The 24,911-nt window shown below is 36.5% G+C and overlaps 2 protein-coding genes across 3 annotated transcripts; one reads left to right on the forward strand and one right to left on the reverse strand.

Moving 5' to 3' along the window:
* The first annotated feature begins 557 nt into the window (after positions 1-557).
* Positions 558-4,405, forward strand: LOC137721318 (uncharacterized). Its single transcript, XM_068460418.2, has 9 exons — positions 558-938; positions 1,091-1,355; positions 1,943-2,044; positions 2,146-2,228; positions 2,430-2,546; positions 2,715-2,817; positions 2,900-3,506; positions 3,627-3,826; positions 4,031-4,405. Exons 1-9 carry the CDS (start codon positions 814-816, stop codon positions 4,145-4,147), a joined length of 1,719 nt encoding a protein of 572 aa, XP_068316519.2. The 5' UTR covers positions 558-813; the 3' UTR covers positions 4,148-4,405.
* A 12,383-nt stretch (positions 4,406-16,788) lies between these two features.
* LOC137721442 (uncharacterized) lies at positions 16,789-20,384 on the reverse strand. 2 transcript variants are annotated; one of them, XR_015964306.1, is made up of 10 exons: positions 20,116-20,384; positions 19,725-19,995; positions 19,088-19,189; positions 18,919-19,001; positions 18,601-18,717; positions 18,314-18,416; positions 18,136-18,232; positions 17,557-17,769; positions 17,280-17,458; positions 16,789-17,122 (listed from the first exon to the last, which is right to left on the reverse strand). XR_015964306.1 is itself a non-coding variant. In XM_088697108.1 (10 exons), exons 1-9 carry the CDS (start codon positions 20,244-20,246, stop codon positions 17,361-17,363), a joined length of 1,215 nt encoding a protein of 404 aa, XP_088553234.1. In that variant the 5' UTR covers positions 20,247-20,384; the 3' UTR covers positions 16,789-17,122; positions 17,324-17,360. The 2 variants fall into 2 exon arrangements, 1 of the variants encoding a protein (XP_088553234.1); XM_088697108.1 differs by having other exon boundaries at positions 17,324-17,458.
* Positions 20,385-24,911: the final 4,527 nt, after the last annotated feature.

Consider the following 24,911-nt stretch of genomic DNA (forward strand, 5'->3'; position numbering starts at 1 on the left):
TATTGTGATTTAATTCAATCTAAATCTCCGAAGAGCATGTATCCGTCAGTAATTGAACTAAAGACTAACATGATGAAACACATGAGGAACAAGCTAGTAAATACCTAAAAACTTCAATATGTTGAGTTTAATGACCTTCACCAAAAAAATTCGTACTCGGGGATATTTTAAAAGTATAACCTAGGCATCAGATGTTTTAAGATAAAACACATTACAAATTTGACATCAATGCAGAATGTGAAAGGCATTGATGCAGTTACGAGGGAACAATTGGTTCGGACAATGGCTATAATGCTATTCTTGGACTGGGGAATCCTACCCCAGTTTTCAACATGGTTCCTACCTTCGGGCTGTTCAAAATTTATTTTTAATTAATTTTAATGGTAAGTTTCTTATTCAACTAATATTTCAATTAGTAAAAAATTTAGTTCAACAAATTTTTTACTAATTGAAATATTAGTTGAATAAGAAACTCACCATTAAAATTTTAAATTACCACATCAACCACGACTTTTAATTTGATCATTATAATTTGACGCTTCAAATCTTAGGAAATTAGAATGACAACGGAAAGTCATCTAAGTTAAACACGCACAATTAAACCAGCCTGAAATAGAATTGAAAGACACTGAACAAACAATAAGTTGTAATTAGACTAGAATTAATGCTCTCGTAATTTGCAAATTTTGCATTTGATTTTCCCCCTCCCTCCAATTCCATCTTCTTCCCGCTCAGTTGGCTCCACGCACGGCCCTCCAAAACCATGACACAAATAAATGTCAAATCCGAAACCCTAGATTAGAGACCAGAGAGATGGCCGATGCAGATTCCAACAATTTCACCAAAACAATCTGCTCAATCTGCTACGAAGACCTCAAGCCCACTTCTGAGGATCTCCAATCCATCTCCATCTGCGGCCATGTCTTCCACGAGCTATGGTCTATCTTTCTCTCTCTCCCCTCTCTTTTCTCTCTCGCTCTCTCTACATGTATATATGTATTCAATTTGTGTATGTTTGTTTAATCTCAATGTATGCATTTGTTCGGAAATTGATGTTTAATACGGCGACGTCTTGGGTGTGAAACCCTAGCCTGCAACAGTGGTTCGAGTACTCTGCGAGGACGAAGAAGTACACTTGCCCGGTGTGCAAACAAAATTGCAAGCAAAAGGATGCCGGCCGGCTTTATTTTCAGTCGGTGGGGGACGCGGCGGATGCGACTCAGAGGCCGATTAGCAAATGCGAGGAAGATCCCCAGGTGTTGCGTCGAGAGGTGAAAAGGTTGGAGGTGGCGGAGCTGGGAATTCGTTTGGCTTTCGATCTTCAGGGGAAGGAGCTTAAGGAGCTCAAAGAGGAGGTATTGGATTGTCATTGTGCTTTGTTGGGTGTGTAAGAAATTGGGGGAAATCAAATAAAGATTTGGATTAGGACTTTGGTTAATTGGTCTCCTACTACTTGAAATGGTAACACATAATGGTTGGTTTTTCGATTACTTTTTGGAATTGAACTAAAGAAATAAATCACAAAAATTATAATATCAGTTAGAGAGTTGAATTTGAATGTTTGATGATTCGTAACTTGGCAGTTTTCTGTGATTCGATAGGATAGTTTGCTTAATGGAGGTATTTATAACAATCGAAACATAATCCATAATCGGAAGGAATATTTTAGACGATATTGTTGGAAAAGGTAGAATATAGAGAAGGTTTGATATCTTAGTTTCTGGTATTTTCGTAGAGAAAGAGGAACCTTGCATAGGAGCGGTGATTTAAATTCTTTGGTAATCGAATTGAAGGTTATGAAGGTATGGTTTATTTTCTTTGCTGATGAAAGGTCAGGGATGATAGAAATACTTGGACTCTGGATCTTCAGTGATATATTTTGTGCAGTATAGAAGCTTTGCTTCTTATTGATGTGGTTCTCATGAGGAGATATTTCTGTCAGCTTTGTCAATGTAAGGAGGTGGCACAGAAAGAAGTGGTCTTGAAAAATGAAGCCTTAAAACAACAAGCATACATGCAGCTGCAGCTTATGATGAAAACTGAGGTAAACTATTAACTTTAGTTCTTAGTTAAGTATATATTTTGTAGGGATGAGTGATTAATAAGAAATAAATTTTGATGAAGTTTTGTTCAACTTTTTCATAGGCTCTTGATAAATCGACTATGGAGCGTTTGAGGTTGCAAGAAAGAAACATGGCATTGGCCAAAGAGCTTGCAGCATTCAAACTGTGAGTAAATCTTCACTATGAGCTGTATTTTCAAGTGGTCATTACCATTTTGTTATTCGGAATGATTTGCACATGACTTACTCAACCCTACACATGCTTCACCACTTTCGCCAACGCCCAAGGCTAGTTTAGGCAATCGAGTCTCTTAAGTACTTGGTCTCTTTTCTGTTCCTAAAATGGTTACGTGGTTTGCAATTATAGGGTATCTGATCTAGATCTGGATGAAGATGAGGTTTCAAAGCTTTCCACTCTTGGTAATGGAGCCAACACCAAAGACACGATAGATATTCTAAGAAAGTCCTTGGAGATGAGTAAAAGGTCAGCCATACATCTTGAAATTTACTTTAACGTTTATGGATGGAGCATTTCCTTGAGTGTTTCTGTCTCAAGTAAAATTAAACAGCGGTCACCTTGCATTTCATCCTCGTATACTTTTTTCTCTCTGATGTTTTAATTTGCATTATTTGCTGTGCATGCTTCTAATAGGAATTACAAAGAATTGATAAACAAATACAATGGTCTTGCACGAGAAGCTCGTGAAAGCAAAAAACTGGAGCAGGAGGCTAAAGAAAAGATTAAAAAAATGAAGGTAAGTTTGTGATGGGATGATCTTGATTGAATTTCAGTCCATGAGAGGAACTTGATTTAGTGATTTTTTTGGCCATTATCAGACGAGGGTACAAGAAATGGAGACGGTTGTCGAAGTAAAAGATAATGAAGTTTTGAGGGCTTTAAAAGCTTCAAAGACAACTTGGGGTGAAGGAATTATGCAGAATGGTGAAAGATGTAACACTAATTCAGTGTCTGTCAACAATTCATCAGAAGTTCAAAGAAAACATCCGTATGCAGCCATTCGTAAGTTGGATAGAATTGAAAAATTGGAAAATGATCTATTGTGTCATAGGAAAACAGAAAACTCAAACTTCACTGACCATATGGATTTAAGCTGTACTAAAGATGGTACAAGCAACACTGTTCATGATAAAGTAAGAGATGCTTACTCTTTAGGAGATAAAGATGCTTCAAAACATTCTACAGCTAAGCGTGGACTTTCAAATCCCAAATTGAAAGAACCAACCTATGAGGATGTTGTTAACCAGAAGTGCACTCGGTTGAGGTCAGATGCAGTTTCTAATACTAGGAAAGAAACTCCTACTTGTAACGATACTGCCAGGACTTCTGCTGCCGATGTTGTGATTCTTGATGATGTTGAACAAGATCAACCCATGTTTAACATTAGAAAGGAGTCTCCTGTGCCACAACCACTTCCCGGAACAGGTATTGATGCAGTTTTTTGAGTTTACTGTGCAAAGATATCATGAAATGAGTAACATTTTTTCTGAAGATGTAGTAGATGAGGATTTAATTTTGTTTTTGTTATTTATCTTCAAAATACAGGGGATGTATGTTTTTCTGGTGGCTTGCTTGGGCCTGATGGAACAAACAGGTTTTTAGGTAAATGGTGCAAGCGGGGTCTGAACAAGGGATCAGAATCAAGGCAAAACCCAAGTGCAGATTCTGGTAATTTGATTGCTGTAGGAGCTGACGGAAGAGGTGGCAGAATCAAAGTTCTTAGATCACTGAATCATTCAACAGTGGTGGGTTCATGTGCTTGTTTTCATTCTATTTGTTGTCATTTTGATTTTTGGTACTCTTATCAAGTTTCCTTTCAAATTGAGTTGTTTGATCCTTTATGCCCATGGACAAAAATTTTCACATCTCGAAATATTTGTACCTACTCAAGAGTGATTCACTCAATGTTGTTAGAAATGTTAAGCATGTAGATATGTTTACTTTTGCAGGATAACAAGGAGAATGCACCGGGGACAAAGCGGTTCAAGTCGGGGTCTAAAACAAACAGTGTACAGTCCCAAGGGTGCTTGCAAATAGAACACTTCTTTGGGAGGGTTGGTAGATGATCAAGCATTAAAAGGTGCGTCTACTTACGGGTTTGCAATGTTGAGATGTATGATTTTGTTGTGGAGGCTTGGAGTTAGGAGAGAAAGCAAAAGTTCATATGTTATGCTCTGTCCATGTGAATTGTGAAGAGTAACAAATGGTTGAAGCAAATGGCATTTTCTACTTTCTGTTTATGAAGAGCCATTTTGTTGTATTGTATATAATTTATATTATTGGCTACTATTGAAGTTTAGAGGAAAGAAATGTCTTTGTACAAAGTTGAGAGTTCACAAAGTCACATATCATTTTTCACAAGTGAGTGGTTGATTGTTGAATTTCAATCGTTTACTCTCTTCTTATGATTAGGAGAGGAAAGCTCCATATTACTTACAAAGCGTTTGTAAGAATGAAACAAATGTGTTAGATTTTGGTAGGCCATGCCTAAAAAATCAATTATTGGATTAACCCAAGGTTATTTATTGCATACTCATTTTTCGTTTAAGCTAAGTAAACATGCTATTGATGCAATGTTCCATTTGGTTTGAAACAACCAATGAATATTAAAAAGGCTTGTAGTTCAAATGATTGAGAATATTTACATTCAAAAAGTGGCACTATATCCAATCACCCCATGGTCACTAGATTAAAAAGTGGCACTATTGAAAGGAAGAACTACAATGCACTAGTTGCTTTGTTTCCAAAGCTTAGTTCATTACAAATCATTGAGGAAGATTCTTTTACTGGAGGCTATTCTTTTGTGTTTGAAATTTTGGATATGCTAGAACCCTCATCTTTTAGAAAGGCAGCTACTATACAACATTGGTAAGAAGCTATGTAGGAGGAGTATAATTCTCTTAGAGCTCAAGGAACTTGGGTTTTGGTTCCATCTCCCAAGGATAGGGCTATAGTTGGAAGCAAATGGGTATATACAGTGAAGAAAAACCCAAATGGGAGTGTCTCAAGGTATAAAGCAAGGCTTGTAGCTCATGGCTTTTCCCAAGAACATGGAATTGATTACTTGGATACATTCCAGTTGTAAGACACACTACCATTAGGATTGTTCTAGCCTTAGCAGCTATAAATCATTGGGGTTTGAGACAACGGGATATTAAAAATTCTTTTCTTCACGGTGATTTACAAGAAGAGGTATATATGAAGCAACCCCAGTGATTTATAGATGCATCTCATCCTACACATGTTTGCAAGCTAGTGAAATCGTTATATGGATTGAAGCAAGCTCCAAGAGCTTGGAATTCAAAATTTACAAGCTATTTAGGAGAATTGGGTTTCTGTGCTTCAACTTCTGATACTAGTTTGTTTGTAAAGAAAGATGGACCATATATGATCATACTTTTGTTATATGTTGATGACATAATTTTAACCGGTTCAAATTCTGTGAAGATACATAGGATTAGCTATCTGAGGTGTTTGATTTGAAAGACATGGGACAACTCGCCTATTTTCTAGAATTACAAATAAAGTATAAGGAGAATGGGGATATATTTGTTAACCAATCCAAATATATCAAGGTTATGATACATAAAGCTGGTTTAGAGTCCTGTAAACCTGCCAATACTCATAAAGTTGGTTTAGGGTATTTTGTTGACTGATCCCACTTTGTACATGAGTATTGTAGGGTCTTTGCAGTATTTGACTTTCACCAGGCCAGACATAGCCTATGTAGTGAATACAGTTTGCCAATTCATGTCTTCCCTTACTGAGTTTCATTTTGGAGCTATTAAAAGAATCCTTAGGTACCTTCAAGGATCAATAGACAGTAGTGTTCTATATTCTGCAAATACATTGCCTCGGTTAAATGCATTTTCGGATTCTGACTGGGCAACTGACTTGAATACCAAAAGATCTGTAACTAGATATGTGGTGTTTCTAGGAAACAATCCTATTTCATGGCAATCTAAGAAACAAAACTTAGTGTCTTGAAGCTCCACTGAGGCTGAGTACAAGGCTCTAGCACACACAACTGCTGATATTGATTAGGTGAAGAATATTGTAAAGGATTTAGGTGTGTTTTTAACAAATCCACCAAGTATTCATTGTGATAATATGTTAGCCATTGCACTAAGTGCAAATCCAGTGTTTCATTCAAGAATAAAACATCTTGACATAGACTACCATTTTGTGAAAGAAATGGTTCAACAAGGAGACTTGGAGGTGTTGTACATTCCAACTGATGATCAAACTGCAGATATATTGACAAATGGATTACACAATCCATCTTTTATTCGACATTGTTACAATCTCAAGCTGGCAAATCCCAGTTGAGATTGAAAGGGGATGTTTGATAATTGCTCAAAAGTGCATGTCTAATGCGCTTTGATTATACCCGTTACATGTTTTTCTCTAGTAATTTATCAAATTTGTGCTTTATCACGTATAACTGGTCAAATAGGTTTTATATCTAATTTGTTTTAATTTTTGACTGATGTTATATTAATGTTAATGTGCAAGACTATGAGAATGTTGCAAGGCAATTAAAGGGTGAGGCACAAGACAATAAATTGGTGATTAATTCTATGTTAGTTACCGAAAAGAAATGAAGAAAGGAGAAGGCAAAGAAGAAGAAAAACAAACGGCCAGCCATTACCATTTCAATATGGCATTAAGGCTTATCAATGACCATTATTCAGAGGGTTATGGGGATTGGCATTAACATATTAATAATGGGCTTATCAATGACCATTATCCAAGAAGAATACGAAGGGAAGTTGGTTGCGGCAGTAGCTCATATAATCTCCATTTGATTGTTTTCCAAAGGGGCCCGGCTCTTTCATAATTTTAGACTTTTCTTTTTCTATTTAGTTTATGGAGAACTAATCTCCCTAGCTAAAGCTAGGGGGGGAACCTATATTACAAGTATGTAGTTTATTATTTCGATTCTATTTCAGAGTTTTAATGTCAATTTTACATTGTGGATTTTCAATGGAATTTCTTATTTATTCTATTTTCGAATTGATGAATGTTGGTTATGATTCATAAGTTTAATCATGTTTTCCCTATAGTTTTGTTTCACATTCATGCTTTTAGTGAATTGAATAAATTAGTAGATTGGTATGATTTGGACGGAGTAATTTCTTAATATTTTGTTGCCGCAGGTACAAATTATATTTGGGATTACTTCTATAAGAAATTGAATGGGCGTTTTGTTTTGATTATCTACAATGAAAATCACTTTTCAAGAAGTTTTATATGAGGAAAACTTAATTGCTATATTTTCCGGTTGAGATCACTTGTTGTTGGTATCTTAGTTGAGTTATAAAAAGGAATCAAAATAGTGAAATTGCATAGTTGTATGCAGGTGGAACCCTAACGCTTTAGTGTTTTTAATTGTTGAACTTTTCTTCTATAAGTTACATCTCATTCGATATCATTCTTTGTTTCAGTCTTGATAATTCTGCATTCTTTTTCAACGCTCTTTGAGGAATACAACACTCAGACTTTGAGTTTATACTGCTACGTGACACCTGCACTTGGGTTTAGCAAGCAATGTTGAATATAGTTCACTTTGCCATGTCATCATTGAAGTGTAATATTGCTGAGTCATCAAAAATTATTTAGAAGGTTGTTAGACTTGGTTAAAAGTCTGGATGTTAGTTGTATTGGTTAGCGTAGGAGCTGAGTCTCTCTCTAGCTCTATATAAGTCTGAAATGAGCTAGTTTATAATTGATTCAAGTTCATCAATAGTAAAGGATTGTATTCATTTCTTTGATCCTTTCTCTTCTTCCTTAAAGCTTTTCTCTACAACCATTCTTTTTCTGCAATTCTCATACTTTGTTACCATTTATAAGAACCTGAGCTCCTCATCATATCACTGATTGGGAGGAACCTCAATTTTTTCATGGTATTAGAGAATTTGCCCTATATGTGAATGCTCTGAGTCACTCATTTTGTTTTGTCTACATATTAGACTTATAAACTTTCCTCACATGAGGGATTGTGTGAGGGATGTGAAGAAACTCTAGCATCGGAAATTTATCAACTTTACATGTCTTTAAAGAAGTTGGGCTACATTCTATTTGTAGACTACAAACATGTAAAGTATTAAAAACTTATTACACCATGCATAAAACATACAATAATTATACACACAAAGTGATGTAGGATAGATATGGGTCAATTCCAACGAAGAAGTATAAAGAAAATAAGATCTTTCAAATTCTGTAAAACAAGAATTAAAGTTGAGAAATATTCGATTCAATCGATATAGAGAGATAATAGGCAGCGAGAAATATTTTGGTGTCAAAATTAGGTGTGTAATATGTCATTTTTGAAAATAACAAGACTCGTGCCATACCATGAACCCGTCGTTTTTAAGGCCATTTGAAGTCGTTTAAACTTCCAAAACAACATTTTAATTTCCATAATAAAAATCAGACATTTTAGTTGTTGTCAGATTAATGTCGTTTTAATTACTTGAGTCATTTGAATCATTTCAAGAATTAATCAAATACAACACTTTGGGATTTCTCTCAATTCTATGGTGGATTCCATACTTTTCCTTCAAGGATTACGTTGCTAACCCCTTTGATTGCTTTGAGTTGCGTCAATTTGTATCAGAGCATGGATTTGCCCCATTCTAATGACAATCGATTATGGAAGAAGCGACGTTGATCGCGACGTTTTGGCAATAGATGCGATGTGCGTAGAGGGAATTGCCCCGAGCCAACCTCATCTAGTTGATGTTGAAGATATTTCTATTTTCCTGGGAAGTGATTACATTGAAGGTTTTCTCTTGTGGGTAGAGGATATAGAGAAACTTTTCAAAATACAGTTTCGAAAAGGGAAATGGTGAAGATGGTTGCTTCTTGTTTAGATGGTGATGTGCATTTATGGTGGGATCAAATGCAAGAGTCTAGGTGAAAACAAGGAAAAAATCCTATCAAAGCTTAGCGTTGGTTGAAACGACTAATTGTTAAGCAATTCTTTTCCAATTTCTACAAATTGTATTTGGAAAGGATGGGTCAAGCAATCAATAGAAAACAAGCTAAAGTGGTGGAGACTGATATTTCATTACGCCAAGAAAAGGTGGAGGTCAATGTGGAAGAAAAAAAACAAGTAATTTTGCTTGTTGAGAATCTTGTTGAAGAAGATCTTCTGAGACATGACAATTCACAAGTGGAGACTCAAGAAATTTAAGGTATGAATAATTCCAAAATTGTTTTGACTTTGGAGAATCAACAATCTAATAAATTGGAGTTAAATTTCATTGTTGGCCAAACAAGAAAACTGGGGAAAGAAACATATTTTGATTATTGATTGTCATATTTTAATCTTTTTTACGAAATTAATTTCATGATTATTCCACCTAAGTGGAATTTATTTGCTTAACAAAAGAGTTGTCTACTAGCTATCAAGATCATTTCAAGGAGAACTCGAGGTCAAGTTCCTTTCAAGTGGAGGAGTTTGATTTAGGACAAAATATGGGTCAATTCCGACGAAGAAGTATAAAGAAAATAAAATGTTTCAAATTCTGGAAAACAAGAATTAAAACTGAGAAATATTGGATTCAACTAATATGGAGCTAGAATAGGCAATGAGAAATATTTTGGTGTCAGGATTAGGCGGGTAATTATATGTTATTTTTTAAATTAATTGCGAGCATAACAAGACTTATGGTATAGCATGAGCCCGTCGTGTTTAAGGTCATCCTAAGTCGTTAGACTTCCAAAATTGCGTTTTAATTTTAGTAATAAAAATCAAACCTTTGAGTTGCCGTTTGATTATGTCATTTTAATTACTTGAGTCACTTGAGTTGTAATCAGTTTATTTAAAGTCTTTGATTGTTTCAATGTAATCAAATAAAACCCTTTGGGATTTCTCTCAATTTCCTAGTGGAGTCCAGACTTGTTCTTCAAGGGATTACATTGGTAACCCTTTTGATTACTTTGTGTTGCGTCACAAAATAGGGAAAGTGTACACAACATCTATATTAAGTGATACGAAAATACATGTATTGTTTGTTCTGACATTGTATTATTGTATGTTTTGATACAATATGATGGTAAAATTAAGCGAATTCTAACATGAATCAATTAAAAAAACGAGTGGGGAACCCAAAATCTTTTATGTATCACGTTATTGTTTGGCAATCCAAGTCTCGTAAAGTCTCTATTAAGTGTTGTCTTACTCCAAAAAAACACACATAATGTACATCTTTAGCTTGACCGGCAAGGGGAAATTTCCCAGCAAGTATACAGAAGCAGCATGTTAGCTGCCGCCCACGCATGGATCCATCGATGGGCATCTATCCCTATCAGCTGCCTGCCTGCCTGCTCATCTATGTTATGAAAATCTCAGTCTCTCTTTTCCTTTCCATTTTTCTTATTTTAGTACAATAATTGTTCTTGCCATTTTCCTCTGCCAACTGCTTTATTAATGACTCTGTACAAACAGTAAAGTCCAATTCCCCTGTGCTCTCATACACATGCAGCGTCCTCTTCAAAAATAACGTTGTTTAATTTGATGCCGTACGTGGTTTCTCCCCTTCCAGCTCCCTCCCTCCAGTACCATAACACGCAAAACATATACAGATAGTAAATAAATAAATAAAATTCAACTGACAACAGCACGCGAACCTGTTATAATCATGACAAAAACCAAAGTGAGACTTACTAATTAGTTCTATCGGTCTCTTGACCTCTCTGCAGAATCTATGCTCGTGCAGACTCACATTCATACAAGCATATTTGAACCAGAACCAATATATGATTCATATGAACAGTCTTGTTTTATCGATTTTAAATTGGATAGATCAACAATGTATATCGATCTCTGTAGATAATTATCATACGTAAAGAGAGAAGTTAGATGAAAAATATTTTATTAGATTACTCTGTACCAATTTAATTAGGTACGCCAACCTTCTTTATGTAACTTATTACTATAAGCTTGATTTGTTCGTAACTATTTTATCAAAAATCCATCAAAGACGGTTTGATAGACTTTTGGAAGCATACATACGGAAAATATACATTGCATGAAGCACTTATGATAAAATGTCTCGAGCGCGTGAGTTTGTTATTTACGATACATGTTAGAGAGACTAGTTATCAATATAGTTTTATCTTCAAACGTATTATTCAACCTATTTTTATACAAATAATATTTAGGAAGTGAGAATTAACAACTTGACTTCGTGTGTACTGGTAGATTAATTACTAGCTAGTTGGGAATTTCGAGAATTTGTGTCAATTCTTCAAAATGCAGCAAAAGGTTTTTTTTTAAGGATTTTGTAATCATAGAGATCACTTGGTTTTCTTTTTAGGATGGATTTACTTGACTATATATTTAAGAACATAATCTAGATTTGTAAACAGATTACCAAACAGTTCGGATTGTTTTTCTTTTTGTTCATGTTTCTGTAAACCTAGAAGAAACATGTATCTAGGGTTTTTGGAAACCCTAAAATAGTCAAAGAGACAAGGATCATTTCTTACGGTGGCTTTTAGACTAGGCTTAAATATTGGTCTGCCAAGGAAAAGATTTGCAATCTTAATGTGGGTGTTCAATTGGACCCGCATGTCTGGCTGTCTTCCATTAACTTTTATTGTTATTTTGTTGCTATCAATATTACAAATTATTCTTAATTCAATAGTCCTTAAGCTTACATTCTTGACACATGCATTTGGGAGGGAAATTTAAAATTTCTTGAGCAGCAAGCTTAACCATTGACTGGAGGAAGAAGAGGTATTATCAATTGGACATTGTAATTAAAAAAAAAAAAAAAAAAAAAAAGTCAATTCCATAGCTAAAACTAATACCAAGAGAAATGCTAATAACTTTTTTACTTCCTCTCATGTCACGTATACTCTATTAATACTCAGAACTATATATTAAAATTTTCCTACTTTTATTTCTTTGTTAGTACAATTAAAAATGGGTAAATTACACCTCGACTACTATTTTATTTCAATATAGTACCTCCGTTACATTTTTCATCCATTGATCCGTTAAAAGCTGACGTGGCTGCCAAATGCGTGTCCCTTGGCAAAAAAAAATAATTTTTTATTCATTTAAGAAACCAAATTGAAACCCACCTCTGCAAACAAACCCAGAAACCTTTACCCCCCCTCCCCCCCGCCAGCCGGGACCCACCTCCCTCTCCTCCCATCACCACTGCAACCCTTCCCCATCACCATCGCAGCCCCCAGACCACTCCTCCTTCTTCACCTTCTCGACCCACCTTCTTCCTCCTCCACTTTCTTCATCTCCCCTTCCCTAACTGAGACCCACCGCCGAAGACGACACCGAACCGGAACCCAAATCCTTCTATTTGAACCATTTTATAGAGCCCTGCTTCCAACTCCTTCCCTTCCCTTAGCCCCTTCCCCTCATCGACACTCAACCCCTCGCCTCCATCTCCTTCGCTATCTCCGACATCTCTCTCTCGTTATTTTGCATTTACTTGCAATTTTTTTTAGCATCTTTCTGATTTTGTTTATGGGTTGGTGGGTTTGTTTCAGATTTGATGTGAAGGGTTATGTGACGGGGTTTGGGAGTCCCTATTGGGCCCGAACAAGCGGTGAAGAGAGTGGGTCTCTGGGGAGAGAGAAGGGAGGGTGGTCGGAGTGGGCCCCGTTGCGGCGAGTAGGTAGAGGAGGAGTGTAAAGAGGAGAAGGTTGGACATGGTGGCGGTGAAGAGCATTGGAGCTGGAGGGGGTTTGGGCTCGATGAAAGTGATTGGGGTCGAGAGGGGAGGGAGAAGATGGGTTTCTGGGTTTGTTTGGTTTTTTATTTTTATTTTTAATTTAAATAGTGGAGGAGGGAGAAGGTGGGTCGGGAAGGTGGAGAGGGAGGAGTGGTTTGGGGGCTGCGATGGTGATGGGAGGAAAGGGAGGTGGGGGGTTGCGTGGAGGTGGGTTTCAATTTGGGTTTTTTTTTTATTTTTTATTTTTTATTATAATTATAATTATTATTTTTAAAAGAGTAAATTATTATAATTGTAACTTCCCACATCGCCCAGGGGAGTGATCCTTATATGTATATTCTCATCCCTACCTAGCACGAGGCCTTTTAGGAGCTCACTGGCTTCGGGTTCCGTAGGAACTCCGAAGTTAAGCGAGAAGGAGGCTAGAGCAATCCCATGATGGGTGACCCACTGAGAAGTTGCTCGTGAGTTCCCAAAAACAAAACCGTGAGGGAATGGTAAGCCCAAAGCGGACAATATCGTGCTACGGTGGTGGAGCGGGCCCGGGAAGTGATCCGCCCTGGGCCAGGATGTGACAATTTGGTATCAAAGCCTAACCCTGGCCGCGTGTGTGCCGACGAAGACGTCGGGCCCCTAAGGGGGATGGATTGTAACATCCCACATCGCCCAGGGGAGTGATCCTTATATGTATATTCTCATCCCTACCTAGCACGAGGCATTTTGGGAGCTTACTGGCTTCGGGTTCCGTAGAAACTCCGAAGTTAAGCGAGAAGGAGGCTAGAGCAATCCCATGATGGGTGACCCATTGGGAAGTTGCTCGTGAGTTCCCAAAAACAAAACCGTGAGGGCGTGGTGGGCCCAAAGCGGACAATATCGTGCTACGGTGGTGGAGCGGGCTCGGGAAGTGGTCCCGCCCGGGCCGGGATGTGACAATAATATTTTAAATGAATAAAAAATTATTTTTTTGCCACGTGGCACAACAGTGGCCGCCACGTCGGCTCTTAATGGATCAATGAATGTAAAATGTAACGGAGGTACTATATTGAAATAAAATAGTAGGTGAGGTATGAAAGTTAAATGTTTTGAAGATGTTGCATGCGATAGTAATAGAACTCAAACTTGAGGGAGTACAGTGTAATTTACCCATTAAAAATTTTGTTTGTCAGCAAAAAAAAAATAAATTTTTAGTTTTATGTGCTAATGGAATACATGTAGCATGGGGGGGGGATGATAAATTTACGGTTATTTTTAGCTACGTCCCATAAAATTCAATTTTAGTTTCATTTTGCCCTCTATAACTAAAAGTTTGCTACTTCACTCTCTGAAACTTAAAATTCGCTCTACTTTGCCCCCTGAAACTCGACTTTTATTCCATTTTGCCTTCCTGAAACTTAAAAGTCATCATTTTACAATATAAAACTCAAAATTAACTTCCACATTACCTTAATTCAGTTAATTTCCGTTATGTGGATTTGATTGTAAATCTCTACTATGAATTTGAGAAGGCTGCTAGCACTCCCTGATACCAAAGGCATCAACAGTTCTTAAACTTCAGAAACATGATGAAATTATAGAATCTTAGTTGTGACAAATAAAAGATATGCCAAGGAAAAACACAATTTGTAATGCATTTAATAAAGATATTAAAAAATAAAAAAAAAACTCATTGTGATTCATATACAAACAAGAAATTGCCATATTGTGACGCTTAGTTGGCATGATTAATGGAATGGAGCTATATTTTAAGGATATGCATTCCATTGTTTGGTTCAAAATGCCAACATAGGAGTGGGAATGAAAATTTCATTCCTTTAAAAAATTGGGATGGGGATCCTTAATTTCCGGTGGATAGTGCTGACTTAGGGCTTATTTGGAAGTGCTTTTAAAATGATTGAATAAGTTTTTAGTCAAAATGTTTTTAAAACCAATCCTTAGTAAAAATCCAAATGGATCCTGAAAAATCACTTTATGTGCTTCCTGCAAGAACCACATATTTGGTGTTTTCTCCAAAAAACAATTAAAGTGCCTTTGGAATCCAAAATGAATTTTACTAAAAACGCTTTCAGTCATTTTAAAAGTAATTCCAAACGAGCCCTTATACTAGGAAGGTAACAAAGACATTTTATGCATGATGACATAAGGGTCATTATATAACAAGTTAATTCTATCGAAAATTCGACATAATTTTCTCTATTCATTTTCTGCATGATGACAATAAGGGGGTATATTCAACTGGGAATTTGAAGGATTTCAATAGATTTATAAATTCATGAATTATTAAAGAGTTTAATTGATTTGTAGAGATTCAATGTAAAATTTTGACGAAATTCCCTCGAAATCTCATGGGAAGAGGTAAGATTTGTGGATTCTTAAAATACACTACAAAAATATCTCTAATTTCCTCCAATTCCTCAACTTTTTCAAATTCTAATAGATCACACCTGGAATGTTATAAACTTCCTTAAAATCTTAATTTAATACACCCAGATTTCTAAGGATTTTAATAAACTATGTTAAAATCCTGATTGAAGACACATTGAATTTCAGATTATCACTTAAAATCTTTAAATACCCTTAAATTCATTAAAGAATTAAAATCTCTCAAAATCTCAATTAAAACAATGAATCTCAGACCCTCCATTCCATGAAATGCATGAAAGAGAATTCAAAGCATAGTTAAATAAGTCATAAATTCTACTACAAACGTGTAGAAAAGATTCCAAGGATTCTCTATCCATTCTTGAACATCGAAGTACACATGTGAATGAAAGCCGTTCAATTTTAAATTTAACGGGACTAATGATTCTTATTCAGATGTTAAACTTAAATATGCATTTTTAATGTGCACCGAAGAATTCTCAAAATTGTTAGAATGACCATTTCTTTGTTTGGTTCGAATCCAATGTCCCAAATTTTTTATCCTGGGCCTTTAGGGTACACACTAAAATTTTTATTTTATTGCATTCAATGATTAAATACTGAAATTGATTCTAAATTTATTCAACCATCAATTTCAATCATATACTCGTTTAATTGCCTAACAATTAGAATAAAGAGAAGGCTAATTGTGTTTTAGTACTATGTGGTTTGCTCATTTGGGCACGCGTCTACTTCTTAATTTTTTTTTGATTTGTTCAATCCAATGATTAGAAAAGAAAAAGAAAGTATACATGAGGTGAAAATAGATGCTTTGGAGTATAGAATGCTCCAGAGTATCCTCTATTTTAGACTTGTTAGGTTTTGATTTTTGTGTTTTTAGCTAAAGATTTTACAGTTTAATAATATTCATTTTCACTTATAAATGAAAAGTTTTAGATTTAAATCACATATATGACGAGTTTGAAACTCATTAATTTCTCCCCTCCCTTAATTTAAACATATCGGTGTATAAAAAAAACTAACGGCAAAGAAAACCAGTCTTCGATACTCCCAGACAACTAGACAAAATCCCTTCCAAAATCCAAAACCGTAACCCCACGTTTATACATGCTTTTGTTGTAGCCGCCCACAATTACAATTAGGATGTGCGGTAAAAACTCCAGAAACAGCGGGCTGTATCTTGCTTTGAGCATTCCAACTACGGCAGAGGCTAGGCACTTTGTTTCACCCCACCTTGACCCAGCAACAATTTCAATATTTGTTCTCTAAATTTTCAATTCGAACGAAAGTAACGTCAAAATTGTTGAATTTATCCGATGTCAGTATCAGTTTCCCTGACAAAAAGCAATCCAAGGTTGTAAGAAATTCATGCATCGTCTCAACCATTCGCAACCAGGCCTGCGTAAACCAAAGAAAAATCTTTCCTTACCGTCGAGGAAGAACGTATGTTGAATTTTGATTCATCTGAAAGAAAGTGTAAGGAGTCGAGTACTTTTCACGGTAAAATATGACGCGCATAATTGTCCATAACCAAAATTTCAAATAAAATAATTAAAAAACATAAATAGCTAATGCCACAAACCCCTATCATACATAATTCATGTATGCAATTGCAATCACATGGAAACTTAATTTCTCACTCATGCATGAAGATAGAATTTACATTAATGTTTAAAACTAGTCTTAAGACCACAGGAGAGAGCAAGAGAAAAGGAAAAATTTCAGTCAAAATTCGTCGACATGTTTGTCTGCAAAATTGAAGATGCAACTGCCCCAAAATACACCACATGCAGACTGGGAGGACCTTTGTACAAAGACACTACATTTTCAACTCAAGAAACAAATTGCAACTGTTCTTTTTCCAAGTGAATTAGTTCTCTTAGTCCTGCAATCTGTCTTTGGATCCGTACCGGCACCTCTTTGTTTTCAAGTGAATTAGTTCTTTTAATCCTGCAAAAGTAAAACAGACCTACATTCTTAACGCTTGTAAAAGGAAAGCTGATTAACTCTGGCAAAAAAGAATAGGTTATCTGATTAAGAATAGATGCTATTGGTCCGAAAAAGCATTTTAGGCAAAAATTAATCGAGCTAACACCAGCACATAAACCTGCTATCATAATTGATTAGGAGATTTCGGAACTTTGATTCTACCTCCTCTTCCATCAGCTCATAGGTATTGGATCTTGCGTTATTCCGATCCATTCTTATGCCTCCGCTTGCACCATTTACCTAAATACCTGTTTGTGCCATCAGGGCCGAGCAAGCCACTAGAAAAACACACATCCCCTGCATTTTTAAAAAGGAAACCAAAGCAAAGTTCAATTTTCATCTTCTAATGTTCTTCAGGTAAATGTAACTCATTTCATGATGCATCTATAATATACCTGGTCTGGGAAGTGGTTGTGGAACACAACATTCCTTTTTGATGTTCAGCATCGGTTGAACTTGTTCATCGTCGTCAATAATCACAACTTCAGCAATATCAGAAGCTGCAGTCTTGGCAGCATCATTACATGTACCAGTTGATAAACCCAGTGACTCAGCCAGATTCCTTAGCCCATGGACTGAAGTTTCTTTCTTTGTTTCATCAGCTGCCACTGACATTAACCAAGAACACTTATGCTTAGCAACATCTTCACAGGTTTGTTTTTTCAAATCGGGATTTGAAGGAACATGCATGGTTGTGGAAATACTTTGAAGCATTGTCATCCATTAAAGAATAAGCATCTCTTACATTACCATTAGCACTGATACATGTGCAATCTTTAGTACAAATTACAGTCATATGTTAGTGAAATTGTAGTTTTCTATTTTCCTATATGATAATTTTGTAAGCTTCCAGTTCCAGTTAGGGTATACGGGGGATCATCTGAATGTTTTTATTTTTATTTTTTATCTTTTGATGAATTGGTGAGAGAGTGAATTAGACTTGAAATTTAAACCATTCTGAATAACTCATTCACCTCCAGCTTTCTTTGAAGCTTTCTTTAAAGCTTTTAAAGCCTTCAAAAGTTCAGTACTCTTTACTTCAACAGCAGTCTCCAAATCTTGTGCCTTCGTCTGATATTGACCAAAAAAATCACAAATCAGGAACAACTCATCAAATGAGATTCACTTAAGATCGTCTCATTACAAACTCACCTTCCACTTATTTATCTTTCTTTTAGCCTTCTCTAGTTTTTTACGGTAACGAGCTTCTTTTCGTTCAAGAAGAACACATTTGTTCATCCATTCCTTGCAACTCCTATGAGAAGTAGGTGTCACAATAAAAACATACTAAACATGAGAGTGACAACAAAGTACACATAATGGAAATGAAGAGACGATGCTTAAATGCTATTTGAGATAGAAACACTACAGAAAATGTCTAACTGTTTTCTCCATCCATTAAATTAACTGTAGTTTAAGATAAGATTTAAATGGCTGACCTATTAGACATTGCAAGGGAAATGCTTAAAACATCTATTGTGTCTTTGTTGTTGGCCCCATCACCAAAAGTGGCAAGCTTTGAGACATCCTCTTTATCCAGATCTAGGTCAGATACCCTGGATTGCAACACATAACCATGTTAGGAGCAGAAAAGGAAACATGTAACTGAGAGATGTAACAACCTATACTAGCCCTAGGGTGTTGGCTCAAGGAGCGAAGCATGTGGGGTGTTGAGGGAAGTCATATGTCAAATCTTTCTCAAACAAGATAGTAATAACCATTAGGAAACTACTTGTTGATAATGCAAAAACACTCACAATTTGACCACTGCAAGCTCTTTGTCCAATGCCTTATTTCTTTCTCGCAACCTTAAACTCTCCAAAGTCAATTTATCAAATTCCTACGAAAAATTTAACCAAAACTTCATCAGCTTCTTTTTCTTGTAAATAATGAGCATTATTTTAAAGTATAAGACTATTAGTTTACCTCAGATTTCATTTGAAGCTGCTGTTGCGCAGATGTACGCTGTTTCAAGGCTTCATTCTTTAATGCAACTTCTATCTTTGCCTGCACCTTGGATTGACAAAGCTGAAAGAAGACTTGCAACGTAAAAAACACGCAAGGGCAAAGCAAGCTCTTACAATCTTGCACGAAACAAATCACTGTATATCCAATCCAAAGTTTTGATATTTCTATTACCCCCCCTCCTCCAAATCCCTTCCTTTCCTTGGCAAAGAAATCAATCATAACCTCACCACCTTCTCTTGATTTTCTTTGCAGTGAAGGGTCTAAGCTTATATCGGAGGTGTCTGTTTTGCTAAAACAGAAAGTATTCCAGAAACTAAAGTTCGAAACTTTCTTATTATTCAGATTGAGGTTCCACCCAAAAGCCAATTGGGCTTTTCGACAACTCTTCGTATCCTCAACCAAATTCAGCACTCGAGTTATACTTGTTTTGCTTAATTCCTTTCTCAAATTCCCAACACTAAAAGAATAAAATAAAAAAAGGACTACCCAAAATATGCAAATCCAAATCAAATAGAAAAACTCTAATTTTTTTGGGGGGTTCCATACTTTCTCAGGAACCAAACCAAGCAAATGTGAATCGAGTAAACTACAATACCTCTTCCTTGACCAATTTGAGCTCCTTCTCCTTGAGCTCCAAATCCGAAGCAAGCCCTAGCGCCACGGCCTCCAACCTCCTCACCTCTTGCCGCAGCGCCTCGGAGTCTTCCTCGCATTGGCCACTCGACCTCTGATTCTGACTCTGACTGAGATTCGGATCCGCCCATTGAAAATAAACCCGGACGACGTCGTTTAGGTTGCAACTCTGTTTGCACACCGGGCAACTGTTCCTCTTCTTGTTCGCATAGTACCCGAACGACTCTTGCAGACTAGGGTTTTGCACACAAAACGCAGCGTTTAAGCACTTCGTTCCAACCAAACATAGAAATTAGAGATAGAAAAATGAAATTGCATAAATACAGAGGAGGGAGAGGGAGAGAGAAAGAGACCAGAGTTCGTGGAAGACATGGCCGCAGATTGAGATGACTTGGAGGTCCTCGACAACGGGATCGAAGTCTTTGCAGCAGAGTGAGCAAATGGTTTTGGTAAAGCCGTCGCCGTCGCCGCCGCAATGCACCATTCTCTATCGACTCCCTACTCTCTAACCTTTCAATGGGGTTTCGGCGTGTATCCCTCTCTCATATTTTCTCGGGAAAATGGAGCGAAATTTTAAAAATTAAGCGAATTAAGCGGGATGGTTTTTAATTTTTTAATTTCTTTTTTTCTGACAACGGATCGGGAATAAGATGAAAACAGGGATGATGGTTAAATGTAAAACTACAGAAATGCCCCTCACTCTTTACTTTATTTCAGATTTTCGCAAAATTGCTGTCTTCGTTTTAGCCCTTAGATTTCATCTAATGGTTTTCCAAATTACTTAAATTTCTATTAGTTTAAATTCCCGTATATATTTTTTCCGATTGGCTTATCTATTTTTTTTTAATGTACAACAAGACAAACATTGGTATAAGCCACTCTCATTCCATAATGCAAAGTGAAGAATCGAACTTGAAAGTTCCGTTTTAAGTTATAAAGGTAAACGTTCTCAATTATTTAAGCTACAAACCTCTTTAACATTCATTAGTTGTTTCAAACCAAATGGCATCAATAGCATGTTTACTCAGCTTAAACGAAAAATGAGTATGCAATAAATAACCTCGGGTTAATCCAATAATTGATTTTTTAGGTATGGCATACCAAAATCCAACACATTTGTTTCATTCTTGCAAACGCTTTGTAAGAAATATGGAGTTTTCCTCTTTTTAGCATAAGAAGAGAGTAACAACGATTGATATTCAACTAATTAACCGCTTACTTGTGAAAAATGATATGTGACTTCGTGAACTCTCAACTTTGTACAAAGACATTTCTTTCCTCTAAACCTCTATAGTAGCCAATAATATTTCGACCAACAAAAATAGTAGCCAATAATATAAATTATATATAGTACAACAAAATGGCTCTTCATAAACAGGAAGTAGAAAATGTCATTTGCTTCAACTATTTGTTACTCTTCACAATTCACATGGACAGAGCATAACATATGAACTTTTGCTTTCTCTCCTAACTCCCAGCCTCCACAACAGAATCATACATCTCAACATTGCAAACCCGTAAGTAGACGTACCTTTGAATGCTTGATCATCTACCATCCCTCCCAACGAAGTGTTCTATTTGCAAGCACCCTTGGGATTGCACACTGTTTGTCATAGATCCCGACTTGAACCGCTTTGTCCCCGGTGCATTCTCCTTATTATCCTGCAAAAGTAAACATATCTACATGCTTAACATTTCTAACAACATTGAATGAATCACTCTTGAGTAGGTACAAATATTTCGAGATGTGAACAAATAGAATGAAAACAAGCACATGAACCCATCACTGTTGAATGATTCAGTGATCTAAGAACTTTGATTCTACCACCTCTTCCGTCAGCTCCTACATCAATCAAATTACTAGAATCTGCACTTGGGTTTTGCCTTGATTTTGATCCCTTATTCAGATTCCGCTTGCACCATTTACCTAAAAACCTGTTTGTTCCATCATTCCCAAGCAAGCCACCAGAAAAACATGCATCCCCTGTATTTTGAAGAGAAATAACAAAAACAAAATTAAATCCTCATCTACTACATCTTCAGAAACATGTTACTCATTTCATGATATATTGCTCAATAAACTCAAAAAAACTGCATCAATACCTGTTCCGGGAAATGGTTGTGGGATGGGAGACTCCTTTATGATGTTAAACATGGGTTGATCTTATTCAACATCATCAAGAATCACATCATCGGCAGGAGGAGTCCTGGTGGTATCGTTACAAGTAGGAGTTTCTTTCCTAATATTAGAAACTGCATCTAACGTCAACCGAGTGCATTTTTGGTTAACAACATCCTCATAGGTTTGTTCTTTCAATTTGGGATTTGAAAGTCCATGCTTAGCTGTAGAAAGTTTTGAAGCATCTTTATCTCCTAAAGAGTAGGCATCTCTTACTTTATAATGAACAATTGTGCTTGTACCATCTTTAGTACAACTTAAATCCATATGGTCAGTGAAGTTTTAGTTTTCTGTTTTCCTATGACACAATAGATCATTTTCCAATTTTTCAATTCTATCCAACTTATGAATGGGAGCATACGAATGTTTTCTTTGAACTTCTGATGAATTGTTGATAGACATTGAATTAGTGTGCTTGTACTTAAGCTTTCTTTATGTTGACTTGTATAATATTTTCCCGATAATTTTGGGATTCCTATAATAGTCGGTTTCCTAGTTTAGATTGTAGATTGATTGTAATTATTCTTTCCTTATTGTAGTAGGATTGTACATGATTATATATACCTCAAAATGAGAATAATACAATTAACACATTCAAAGCATTCTCTTTTTGGCACCAAAGCCATGTCGTAAAAAAAGGAAAGAAATTTTCGAACCCTAACAGGTTTTGTTACTATGTCGTGTCCAACACCACCGTGGTGCCTTTGACGAACCGCGAGCAACGTGAAGTTGTTGCTATGTCCCAATCTTCTACCCCGAATTTATGTGAGTAACGTGTGTTGTTGCTACCCTGAGTACCTTTGTCGCTGCACAGGTTTCTTATTCTTCGTGAAAGATGTCTACCGAGAACAACCAAATCGTTTCTACTACCGCTCTGGTCATGATTCAGCCGGATAATTCAAACTTTAACATTGAGATGGTTTTGGATAAGAAGAACTATGATTTATGGGCTCCTCTTATTCAAATTCATATTGCTGGAAGGAAGAAGATGAGATATCTTCGTGGGTCCATTAAAGCCCCTGCAGAGGATGATCCCAAATATGATGATTCGTTTTCTGAAGATTAAAGAATTAAGACTTGGCTCTTGTCGGTAATGAAGCCGAAGATCATGAAACCTTATATTCGATTGTCAACTTCTAAAGAGATCTGGGATGATCTTAAGACTGCTTATTTTGATGAGAATGATGAGGTTAGAATTTATTCATTAAATTAGAAAGCTTCACATCTCATAAGAATATGCGACCTTTGGCTAGTTACTTTAGATAATTGACAAAGATTTTTGAGGAATTATACCACTTTAACAAAGTGGCCATGGCATGTGAAAAAGATGTTCTGATTTTCCAGAAGACAACCGAGTGACAAAGGTTATATTTGTTTCTTGGTGGACTTGATGATGGGTTTGATCAGGTTCATGGAGAAATATTGTGCAAAGACCCACCACTTGGACTTCAGGCTGCATATGTGTATGTCCATCATGAAGTAGATTGCAAGGAAGCTATGAAGATGGAGGGCCAAAGATAAAAACTAGTTGCAATGGTAGCCAATGCCCGCAGCCCCTCTAACCGCACTGACCGAGATGGGGTTTGAGAATAAAAATGGACAACCAAGAACCAGCTAACCCATCTTGATTATCCTCAGGGTAATTATCCTCATTGTGGTATGACAAGACATTCCAAAAGCAGATGCTTTGAGATGATTGGGTATCTCGAGAACTGGGATAAGACATATGACCCTCGCTTCAACGAACCTCGAGCTTTCGTTGCAGAGACCAAGGATGATTCAGCAGATGTAGCAAGGAAAACATCAGCTTTAATTGCTACGGCAAGTACTGATGGTAAGGCACTTAATGTCTCCACTTCTGTTATGAATAATACATGGATAATTGATTCTGGAGCTACTAAACATATGACTTGTGATTCTAGATAGGTTTCCTCACTAAAAAAACTCAACCCACACCGAGGTTAATGTGGCTAATGGTGATGATGCCCCAGTCCTTGGGGAAGTCATGGTTTCCTTTTCTGATACTATGAAACTTGATACTGTTCTTGTGGTTCCCTCATTGAATTATAATTTATTATCGGTAACCGTTGCTTTACATTGTTTGGTGGTATTTTGGCCTTATTTTTGTGTATTTAAGGACATCTGGACGCGTAAGATGATTGGTTATGGTATTAGATGAGGGAAGCTGTACTACCTCGAGTTGAATTCCAGTAGCTCGGGATTGCTCACTCAAGCACTGTCAATGAATGGGACTCCAATCGAGAATAATAAAGGGTCCGATGTGTGGATGTGGCACCGTCGTCTTGGCCATGCTTTGTTTGGTTATTTGCATAAATTATTTCCTAGTTTGTTTGTGAAAAACGATGTTTCTCAGTTTAAGTGTCATGTGTGTGAAATGGCTAAGAGCCATCGAACTTTTTTTCCTCCAAGTTTAAATAAGAGTTTTGTTCCTTTTATGATTATGCACTTGGATGTTTAGGGCCCTTCCAAAATTGCCTCTCTTGGTGGAGCTCATTGGTTTGTCACATTTATTGATGATTGTACGAGAATGACTTGGGTTACTTTGCTAAAATTGAAAAGTGATGTGAGTATGGTCTTTCAAAAAATTCACAAAATGGTTTCGATACAATACAATATGAAAATTCAGGTGGTTCGAAATGATAATGGAGGGGAGTATGTTAATACTGAACTTCGTTTTTTCTTTGATAAGCATGCTATTGTTCATCAGACTACATGTCCGTATACTCCTCAACAAAATGGGGTGGCTGAATGAAAGAATCGACACTTGTTACAAATGGTTTGTGCTTCTTTTATTGAGGCACGTCTTCCCTTACATTATTGGGGTAAGGCCCTCACGTCGGCTGCCTATCTTATTAATCGGCTTCCTTCTTATACCCTCAAGTTCAGACACCATTTCAGATTTTTATGTCTCTGCTCAGCTGCCCACCAGCCCCTAACCTTTCTTGTGAA

Source organism: Pyrus communis, chromosome 1, assembly GCF_041283825.1.
Source record: "Pyrus communis isolate YQ-2024b chromosome 1, ASM4128382v1, whole genome shotgun sequence".
Classification (NCBI taxonomy): Eukaryota; Viridiplantae; Streptophyta; class Magnoliopsida; order Rosales; family Rosaceae; genus Pyrus; species Pyrus communis.

What these genes read in the sequence shown, in the direction of transcription:
- LOC137721318 (XM_068460418.2), top strand. Translation starts at nt 814, where the DNA reads ATGGCCGATGCAGATTCCAACAATTTCACCAAAACAATCTGCTCAATC. An exon ending in TTAAGGAGCTCAAAGAGGAG is followed by an intron (nt 1,356 to 1,942) that starts GTATTGGATTGT and finishes TATTTCTGTCAG; the next exon opens with CTTTGTCAATGTAAGGAGGT. An exon ending in AAAAGATTAAAAAAATGAAG is followed by an intron (nt 2,818 to 2,899) that starts GTAAGTTTGTGA and finishes GGCCATTATCAG; the next exon opens with ACGAGGGTACAAGAAATGGA.
- LOC137721442 (XM_088697108.1), bottom strand. Translation starts at nt 20,246, where the DNA reads ATGGTGCATTGCGGCGGCGACGGCGACGGCTTTACCAAAACCATTTGC. An exon ending in CATGTCTTCCACGAACTCTG is followed by an intron (nt 19,996 to 20,115) that starts GTCTCTTTCTCT and finishes GCAAAACCCTAG; the next exon opens with TCTGCAAGAGTCGTTCGGGT. An exon ending in ACAACCACTTCCCAGACCAG is followed by an intron (nt 17,459 to 17,556) that starts GTATATTATAGA and finishes TTAAAAATGCAG; the next exon opens with GGGATGTGTGTTTTTCTAGT.